The sequence below is a fragment of the Protomyctophum parallelum genome (genome assembly GCF_964188405.1).
Source record: "Protomyctophum parallelum genome assembly, chromosome: 8".
In the NCBI taxonomy this organism is placed as follows: domain Eukaryota; kingdom Metazoa; phylum Chordata; class Actinopteri; order Myctophiformes; family Myctophidae; genus Protomyctophum; species Protomyctophum parallelum.
This window is the reverse complement of record NC_139703.1, coordinates 9,505,752-9,516,407: the sequence shown is the minus strand read 5'-3', so window position 1 is coordinate 9,516,407 and position 10,656 is coordinate 9,505,752. Positions and strand designations below refer to the sequence as shown.

The following is a 10,656-nucleotide window of genomic DNA, read 5'->3' as shown; positions in this document are numbered from 1 at the left end:
GTAGTGTATGTGAAATATCGTGGATGGTTGGGAGTCTGCCTGCTGTCTGTCCATGTGTCATGCGGTGGTGAAACAAGTACTCATAGCAATACCACAATAGTTATATAGTAAATGTTACATGTTGTACAAAAAGTAGGCTACAAAAGTATTGGCATCAAAACTCAAAGTACTCACACTAACTACGTTCTTTTCCCCCCCTTTTTTTCAAATGTTGAAACCTTTTTTTCAAAAGTAAAAAGAAAGAAATCACACCCGTGTGAAGTGAGGGCCGCTCTTATCATCATACATCACTTCACTTTTGACTTGTTTGTGTTTTACACAGACACCAAAAGCTGGGAAAGTTTGCAGATATTTTTGAGGTTTTTGATTTTATTCCATAAATCTGTGCTATTGAACACCCTTTACGTCTGTGTGTTGTTTCGAAAATATTGAACCAATGGAAAGTATAAAAAACGCAACTCCGGGTCACTGTGTTGAAAAGAAGGTACAAAAAAATCATAGTAATTGTAATAATAATGAAAACTAATTTTGCATGTGCATGTGTATGCGTGTGCATGGGCGCGCACACGTGCACGCGAGCTCCACCACCTAATAATTTACAAATGAAGCACTGGCTGTTGGTAGTCATGGCTGCCAGTTCCCACCTGATGTTGTGTGGGAGTCCAGACTGTTCCAGACCATTCTGAAAAACTCCTAGCTTGCATAATGTCTTCAGGCTAGGACTTATATCTAAGATGTACAGGTTTGTTACATGCTCCAAAGAGAATGGACCCAATCTCCCACCATGCAACAGCACATCCTATACATCCCACAGAGGCCTTCCCCCTTGGGCTCAACCTTCTTCCAGGAGAAGGTCTCTGGGTTGAATTTCCACATATCATTTAATCCCTCTGACGTCGCCCATGCACAGCCACCAAATATGTACAGCTCTCCACTGTAGGTAAAGGCTGAATGACCCAAGCGTCCTTCTGGTAGAAGCTGTGCTGAAGGCGTGCCCAGCCAATTCAAAACTCTGATGTTTTTGCGCTGGTGCCCATATCCCCCAAATACAAACATGAGTTGTGTTGCCTGTTGGTTGAATTGTGCTTTCCCTGGAGACTATTTGGAGCCTTTTTTTATCATCGGTTAGACTGCTCATGTCATCCTGACATGTTAAGTTTGTTGGTGATGTCCATACAGTATATGGATGCCCAAGGTCAGCCATGTCTAAATATAGAGTCCATGACGTCAGACTTAGATGTGACAGACATCTCCATATAAGGGCTTCTGGGTGGTCAGTCATACCCGAATATGGATCCGGTTCACTGAAATGAACGATAGTTCTCATCACTGACACTACTGTGATTTCACCTAACCAGAAATAGCCAATTTCATCATAGTTTAAAGGACCACTTCACCACTTTTCAACCTATCTTCATATAATAGGTCCTCACTAATAATCATGAAGAAATGGCGCAATCTTTTTCTACTCGGTCCGTGTCTCATAGGAGGGCTGTAGGCAGTTCCGAAACCGTCTTCCAGTGACATCATCGATGGGGAATACAAGCCAATAGAAACGGCAGGCTTTCTAGTCCTGAAAAGTTGCAATGCGAAAATGGAAGCCATCGTTCTCACAACAATGAAAATCTAAACATTTATGTAAAAAAATCTTGTTTAAAAAAAAATCTGCCTAATGATGATGTCACTGGAAGACAGTTTCTAAACTGCCCACAGCCCTCCTATGAGACACAGACTGAGTAGAAATAAATCGTGCCATTTTTTCATGATTATTAGTGAGGACCTATTATATGAAGATTGGTTGAAAAGTGGTGAAGTGGTCCTTTAAGTACCATGTGAAATGTCAAACTAGGGGGTTTTCATGATTCTGAATCCATTCCAAGCAATAGTTTTGCACGATAAACATTCCTGCAAGTAAAGACATGCACATGCACGCCCCTCCTATATTCAGCTATTAGTGTAGATTTTCATCTTACACAAACCATTCCTATTGACAATGAATGGAGAATTTACATCATAGGCCTACTGTACTTGAGTAAACGTAGTTACTTTTCCCCCCACGGTGGCCCCAGGCTGCCCCGGGGCCCACCGGCCCCCTTGCTGCTGGTATTATTAGATACCCTGCTCGTAGGAAAAGACATGGCAGCCTGTCGTGAATGCTGCTAAAACGGGCACAGCCGTTTACACACACCCTCGCTGTCCGCCGCTCCTCCTCGCCATATCGGACGAGCCTCTCGCGCACACACACACACCCACGTACAAACCACACACCGCTCACACATGAACTCTAAACTCCCAGAAAAGCTCTGTGTGAACCGCAGCCAGATAAGGGAGCCGTCCGTCTGACGCCGACCCCCCCCCCCCCCCCCCCCAAACAAAATGGAGAGGGTAAGTGTGTGTTTGGGAGAGCACAAAGATAATAAGGCCCTGGTGGTGCTCATCATAAACCTCTTGGATGGGCTGCTGTGGGAAAGGTCACAGGTATCAGAGAAAAGGGTTTGACCAAAACCGATCTCCTCTCGGTTTAGTGTCAAACCAACACCGATCCCAGATGAGATGAGATGGTTTGGTTTTTGGCTCCAGATGAATACACCTTGGTTTGGCGAGGTTTGTGGCTAGGTGGAAATGTGGTCACGTCAGCTTTCTGTCACACATTAGCATGTGTAGCAGGAGTACCATGTTTGTAGAGGATGACTTTGAGGATTTAAGTATCACCCAACTGTTACAGTCCCAATCCCTGCTTGACCCTGCGGCCTGCGGCTCATAGCTGGAGGAATGTCACCTGGCAGAGGGTTAGATGTTTCCTCACACGTGAAAACAGGAGTTATCAATATGTCCGATTGTCCGTACACAGACTAATGTGTCTGTGGCAACGATTTGGCTTTGTCTGTGGCCAATTTTAAATTACATTTATTATAATGTTCTTATTTTGATCATAAGACCAAATTGCTGAATGTCAGGTATACAGATTTTCTTTACATATGATTTACTACGACATTATGACACATTAGGTGTCCACTGGTACTAGTGGTTCTCAAATGTTATATTTAAATTGCAAGGACTCTGAGAGTGTACAAATGGAAGAAGATTTGGTTCCATTTGAACACTATAAGAGTTAAACCTGTTATGGTCATTCAGGGCTAGTTCTTTATTATTTGCTTCTTAAAGTGTTGTGCAATGTTTAATCAAATTTGAACACAAAATACTTGTAAGATTTTTTTTCAAACTGTAATAGACACCTTTAGAAGATGTACGATAAAGATATACAGGATATTTTTTTCAGCAGTCATTTCTAGACAGGATAATTGCAAACATAACTTTCTTTTCAATTTACACACATTTCTTTGCAGTCTGCAAAAGGAGGACAGAATATTAATTTGATCATCTGAACAGTCTACATTTTGCTGATGAATAACAATGATAAATTAACTTTCTTGCCTTTCCTGTGTGCTTGATAAATGCAGCGTGAACTTTATTCATCATCCAACCAAACATCTACTTCTGTCCAGGGTGTGACTCAGTCATCAAGCAAACAAGCACCAACTGTGAAGTTTCACATTTGAGATTGTAAATGTTTTGTGTGTGTGTTTTAGAGTCTTGTTTTAGAATCCCTCAACATCCGGTTTCGGTTTCAGTCGGATCCTAGACCGGCAGCCCCAAGAAGTTCCGAGGCCTCGTCTTCATCGCCACCCTCTTAAAGGAGTAGCGCTCCCCAGAGCGACCGTCTGTCAGGATGTACCATGTGCCCCAGTAGATGCCATTGGTCAGACCGCTGTAGCGGCCTCTGTAAAAGCGCGCGTTCAGGTTGGCTGCCAGACAGGCGTCGAACCACCAGCCCGCGCCATAGTACTGCGCACAGTTCCCCGTGGCATAGCGGTCGTGGTCTCTGTCGGTCGTGCTGAAGGCTCTGCCGTCGTGGTTGTAGCGCTTGCTGTAACTCAAGGCGTTGCCCGCGTCCCCGGAGTACTCCTTGGCAGTCAGACGATACCTGGGGAGGAATGAACAAAATGTGTATCAGAACAGCCCGTGAGGATCCTCTTAAATTATTACCACCACCATTTTATCCTTTATTTAAAGGTCTCTTGACAGAAAAAGGAGAGGCGATGATTGAAAGGAATAATAACTCAACTTCCATGGCTCACGGATTTATGTTAAAACCTTTTAATACACGTTTGAAGGACCATGATAAAGACTTTAAATGTCATGTCATGAGACCTGAAATTTACCAGCCAATAAAGCTGATCAATTCATTCTTATTTAGAGCCCCCAGAGGTAGAAGAAGAAGTAGGTCAGGGCCAGGGCATTGTAGGGCCAGGGCCATTACAATGCGCTAGACCCCTGGGAGATGGATTGCTGAGGTGGAGCACCACACCTACCATCAGCTCCCAGTACTTCCCGCACGATTTGTCGCACCCAAGCCGTGCTACTTATATGCTGAGTTAGCGGTGCCCGGGATACAATCCATGCATGAACTTGTGGTTCAAAGGCGAGAGTTTTACAGACTGAGCTACCTGGACACCGACTGAGTCTCCAGAGGCTATAATTCAAATGGGAACAAACAGCGGAGGGTGCTGTTTTTTCCTCTTGTCTGCATCATGCTACATCACCTCAGTGCCTCCGAGGCCACTCTGAAGTTGCTGTAGGTGGCCTGGCGTCTCTGTTGGTGCCAGTCCTCCAGCTCAACGCGTAGCTGATGCTGCTGCCCGCCGCCGGAGGTGAGGGCGTGCAGCGCCGCGTTGCCCAGCCAGCGCTCCCCCTGCTGGGAGCCGAAGCCCTCGCGGTATTCCCTCCACGTGCGGTTGAAGTCCACCGAGCCGTCATGTCGGCTCTGGAACACCGTCCAGCCCCCGCCGGCCGTCTGCATGTCACATTCAGCCTGAGGGGAGATGCGTACGGGGACACAGAAGTTCTCAAAGCCAAATAATGGTATAACTTGATGTTAGGCTATACTTGACGTTAGGGATACACAATGTTGACATTTTGGTGGATAATGATATCCGATAATATGCAGGGTCAAATCGGCCGATACTGATATATTACATTATTATAATAATATTGAGCTCAAAATAAAATACCTCCACTGCTGGCCTATGCCGGTCAGGCTGGATGGTGTAAATTCCGTTCTCTTTGATCCCCAGCTTATAGATCTCTGCACAGTCCTGAGGATGTAGCCTTGCCACAGGGGCGACTGAAAAACATCATAACCACTTAAACCCTATATACTTAGTAGAACCGGGTTCCCCAGGCCAGATCCTTTTCCCCCCTCTATACGGCAAAACACTTAGCATAACTCTTTGCCGAAAATAGTCGATTGACAAGCTCATCAGCTTGTCGATCGGCAATTTTCACCGAATGATTGCCCCAGAATAGGGACGTTAGTTGGTTGACCAATGGCTTCCTATTTGTACTCTCTTTGGGTGTTGGACAGATAGATGAATCCGTGGAGGGGCGCCCTGGGCGCAGTCATAGCTGCGGTGTCACATTAAACGCAGCTTGACGCTGCAGCATTGATTGCCTACAGCTGGCCTATACAGGGCACCCCTCCGTGGAGTCGTGGATGGGTGTGGGTGAACCCACTCACCTGTAGGTGGGTGCTGTGTGATGCTCTTCAGCAGAAGCAGCAGATCCTTTTCTCCCTGCCTCCCCACCGCTGCATTCTCTATGTATGAAGACACAGTACATGATGGTTCCTCAAAGGTTCCCCACGTGTGTGTGTGTGTGTGTGTGTGTGTGTGTGTGTGTCGTGCACGCATGCATGCTTTGTTTTAGCTCATCCCATTAAGAGTATACTTACGAGTTATTGCACAGATCTACAATTTACAAGTTAGCCCTAGTTGCGCAGATTTACAAGCTCACAATGCGTTGCAGTACAACACGTTGTGAGCTTGTCGATCTGCTATGTGCGGTGTGTACGACAACTAAGTATAACTCAGGCATTACATTCCTATGCACTCACCTCTGACCAACACTCGGCAGGCCTTATTGAGGTTCTGTTTACTGTGTGTGTGTGTGTGTGTGTGTGTGTGTGTGTGTGTGTGTGTGTGTGTGTGTGTGTGTGTGTGTGTGTGTGAGCGTGCGTGCGTGCGTGCATGTGGCTTGACCATGTGTGCTAGTCCTACTGCAGTGCACATCTAAACCGAGCTATACATTAAATGCATTTTAAGAAAACAATGCTGCTATTTTCAAAAAGCTTTACACCCTATATATATATATATATATATATATATATATATATATTTATACACACACACATATACACACATATGCACACATATACACATTACCACATGTATATAACCACACAATGTGACATAGCTCTGTTTACACAATACCCCCTCCAACTGTAGCTATACTTTCCCCACTTTCAACTGTTTTTATTATTATTATTATTATTATTATTTTACACTTGCTTTGGCAATGTAAGCTCCTTTGAATTGAATTGAAATTGAAATTGTGCTACTCACCCAGTCGTTTGGCCATGGCCCTGAGGGCCTGGCTGTGACAGTGGAGGTCACACTCTGTCAGCACGGCTGCCATGAGTGCCAGGATGGCCCCCAGTGAGTCCCCTTCCTGGCCCCCGTGGCCCTGGGGGGGCCCGGTTTCCTGGAGGGAGCGCATGCAATGCTGCAGCTGCACCAGGCGCTTGGTGACATCTCCAGTCTGCGGGGACATATTTGCACCAGTGGTGGAAAGTAGTACTTGCTTTGTTTTTTAAGTAAAAGTCAGTACCACAATGCAGAAAGTACTGTGTTGCAAGTAAAAGTTTGGAATTCAACATTTACTTGAGTGAACGAATGTACAAGATATTGGTACTTGGTATACTAATATTGGTATACTTTCATATAATTGTAGTGGAGTAAATGGAGTACAATATTTTCCTCTGAGATGTAGTGGAGTAGAAGTAAAAGTATTGCAATTTGTAAATACAGAAGAAAGTAAAAATATCTCAAGAGTTTACACTAGTACAGTAGTACTTGAGTACATGTACTTAGTTACTTTCCACCACTGCGTTGTACATCAGTACTCAGTACTCAACTCTTTTATAAAGAGTTTTGCCATTGCTGAACTTATAAATCAACAGGTGGTGAATGCTTTGAAAACAGCACTATCCTGCTAAATAAGGCTTTCTTATTCTTAGTTGACTAATAGTCATAGGGATTTGTTGGCTTAATACGTTAGTTGATTCACTGACAAATCTGTAAAATTGTGTTGCTTTCAGAGTCCAGCCTTTTCAGGTTGATGAGGTTTTGAGAACTGAACAATTAAATTCACAATAGCTTCTTGGCTATTGGCCAATTGACTTGTATAAATAAAGGGTTATATCTAGTGTTTACAATAGATGTGTTGTGTTCATGATATTTCAGGAAATAATTAATTAATCGTGGGAAGAAGCAATTGTACGCAACTAATCAACTAACAAAGTTGTGGTCGACTAAGACCAAACCACCCTATTAATCAATTAACAGCCCTACCTACAATATGAATATGAAAATAGTACCTCTGTGATTGTATAAATAAAGCATATTATAAATAAAGAACAGGTCGAAGTTGAAATATGGACATGATAAGGTTTCTGCCCGACAGGCGACAGCGACGATATGCATGAAGGTGTATGTATAGTGTGCAGTGTGCACACACTATACCTGCATGCAGTCCGTCCACAGCCACAAAGCCTCATGCATGGTCATGTGTGGTGGATCACTCAATCAGCCATTAACACTTACATCATCATTGTAACAATGTCCCTTGCACACCTGTCACTGGATGAGCTCAGCAGCACAGCCCGAAGGATGAGGACATTTTCACACAGCACACCTAAATTTATCCCTAATCTGATTGGCACGTGCGTGCATGCGTGCGTGCGTGTGTGTGCGTGTGTGTGTGTGTGTGTGTGTGTGTGTCAGGAGGTTCTGAGAGTCCCCAAAAGAAGGGACCTGCCAATGTACCCCATGGCCTGGCCAAATTGCAGTGGTGAAAAAAGTACTACATTTTTTTACTTAAGTAAAAGTAGCAATACTGAAATAGAAATACTGTATTACACGTCCGGAATACAAAAATGACTTAGTAAAAGTACAAAAGTATTGACATCAAAATGTACTTAAAGTACCAATAGTAGACAGTACTCATTATGCAGAATGTCCGATTTCACAAGTTTGCAAATGTATTTTAATTATAATGTATTTTCTTTTGAAAATGGCAGATCTACAAGCTCACAACGCATTGCATCGTGACTCATTGTGAGCTTGTAGATCGGTTATTTTCATATGGCCGAAATGTATATAGGGCTGAAGTGGTTACTCTATGTTATGCAATAAACCAAATCTAAAAAGTAACTAGTAAATAAAGTGGTCAAATAATTGAAAATGCAAAATTCTCCAGTAAAGTCAAATTGTACTTAAGTACAGTACTTGAGTAAATACTAAGTTACTTTACACCACTGGCCAGATTGTAGGCTTCACAGGCTACATTGCACGCTTGAATCAACAGATCACAGCTCAGCTCGACTTATAGCGCGTTGAATGATGTAGTGTTACTCACTGTTTCTCCAGCCTCTGGCCTCTCTAGTAGTTGCACGCAGGTGTCGCGCACCAAAAATAGCCGATCTGCAAGCTCACAAGTCATGAGTCAAGTCATATGAATCAGACTTATGCTGTTGAGGACGCATAGCATAGGCTACAGACAGATGATGTCCAGCTTTAGTGATAGTCAGGATCAGTGATCCATGCTGCAAACTGACCCGTGCAAGGCATCTTAAGTGATCTGGACTGGTATATTTTGAATCTTTCTCAAAAAACATCACATTTGAGAGAGTGCTAACTTCGGGACGTGTCACGTGACCTCCTGCTAACCTCGTGCACGGTGCGGGATGTGATGTCACTCACCTTAGGCTGAACCTGTTGCAGCAGATCCTGCTTCCGCACCACCTTCTGAGAGGCTTCTGAGATGGCCGGAAGAAGGGATGCCGCCACTCTGCAGCCCGTCATCCCGGCTTGGCCCTCGCTGCAGGCCCCTCCGACGGCCATTCCTGCTCCCATACCGCCGTGTACGGGGGGTGAAGCCACCAGACTGTCCTTGCAGGGAGGTTGCGGACAAGTGGGGGATGCACCGGAGGACAGCAGAGCTCCCACACAAAGTGACAGCAGTGGGAGCATTATTCCGAGGGAGTGAAAGTGAATCATGATGGGGCCACTCGTGGAGTAAAAGTCAAAAGATGCCTTTGTTGAATCCTTTTGTCTGTGTGTGCTGTGCCCTTGATGTTAATTTCCGCTTGAGCGCTGCACCACCTTGTCCCCCAGGGAGAAAGTGTGGTCTGTTATGAGCTGTCAGTTATCTTCTGAATGGTCCTTCTGTTGTTGAGGAAGCTGTTCAATAAACTGTGTAGGTCTTGCTTGCCTGTAAATATCGTATAGATTCTTGTCTTCATGCACGATTGTGCCTCTGTCACTTACCTTGTTTTGACATTAGCAGCTTCATTCAAGTCTTTGGCTTGTATCTCTTCTCATTGTTGTCGATATCTAGCTAATTTTATTGTTCACCAGATTGTTCCTTGCATTTTGACCTGTGTTGATCTCTTCAATCCAGCTTTTCCTGCTCTTCCCCTAATGCATCTCTCAGTCTTTCTGTTCCCGTCTGTCTCCCTCCCTCTGTCTCTGTTAGTGAAGTTGCTTTGGCTCAGATTCCTAGATAACTGCGGTACTCTTTGCTGTCTGACATGCACTAATGCACCCACCCCCCTGATACATGCACGCACACACACACACACACACACACACACACACACACACACACACACACACACACACACACACACACACACACACACACACGCACACACGCACACACACACACTGTACTGTATGCATCTCGTTGTCACCAATTCCCACACTCAGATTTACACAAATTCATGCATCTCAGCCTGCTTGCATGAGTGCGCACGTGCACGCACACACGCGCACACACACACACACACACACACACACACACACACACACACACACACACACACACACACACACACACACACACACACACACACACACACACACACACACACACACACACACACACACACACACACACACACACACACACACACTGTACTGTGCCCGGTTCAGTTTATGGGTTTTTTTAGTCAGTGTTTTGCAGATTAACAGGCCTTTCTCCTGCTGTAGACTGCTTTACTTCCTCTCTCCATGACTTTCACTGTAACACACACTACTGCTCATGCTGGAGTCACATTCTTCCTCCTCCTCCCAACACGCCTCACACCACTGTCTCTCCCGGTCAAATAGCACCCATCTCACACTCTTGACCAGGGGTCATCAATATGTCTTTACACGGACAAATGTGTCCGTGGCAAAGACTTAATTGGTCTTGTCTGTGAATCATTTTTTCATTTCTTACACACCACTATACTTATTTTATAATACACGTCCAGGTCTTCTTCAGAATATGATTTACTACGACACTATGCAGGGGGTTGACACTAAGGTCACGTTTAACTTGCTCACAGGTCTTGCCCACTTGCCCGAAAAGTAAATTGTCCATTATAAAATGATAGGTAACACAATTGAATTACTGTTCAATTTTATTTCTTTATTTTACTTTCCCGTGCTGTGTGATAAAAAAAAATTCATACCTCAATTTCTTTTTTTTCCC

At 44.4% G+C, this 10,656-nt stretch overlaps 1 protein-coding gene across 1 annotated transcript; it reads right to left on the bottom strand.

Moving 5' to 3' along the window:
- Window positions 1-3,639: 3,639 nt before the first annotated feature.
- Window positions 3,640-9,149, bottom strand: LOC310863690 (fibrinogen-like protein 1; the record flags this gene model as incomplete). The annotated part of the gene is made up of 6 exons (XM_083772187.1): window positions 3,640-3,985; window positions 4,605-4,873; window positions 5,073-5,185; window positions 5,579-5,656; window positions 6,462-6,657; window positions 8,847-9,149. 6 exons carry the CDS (start codon window positions 9,147-9,149, stop codon window positions 3,640-3,642), a joined length of 1,305 nt encoding a protein of 434 aa, XP_083628313.1.
- Window positions 9,150-10,656: the final 1,507 nt, after the last annotated feature.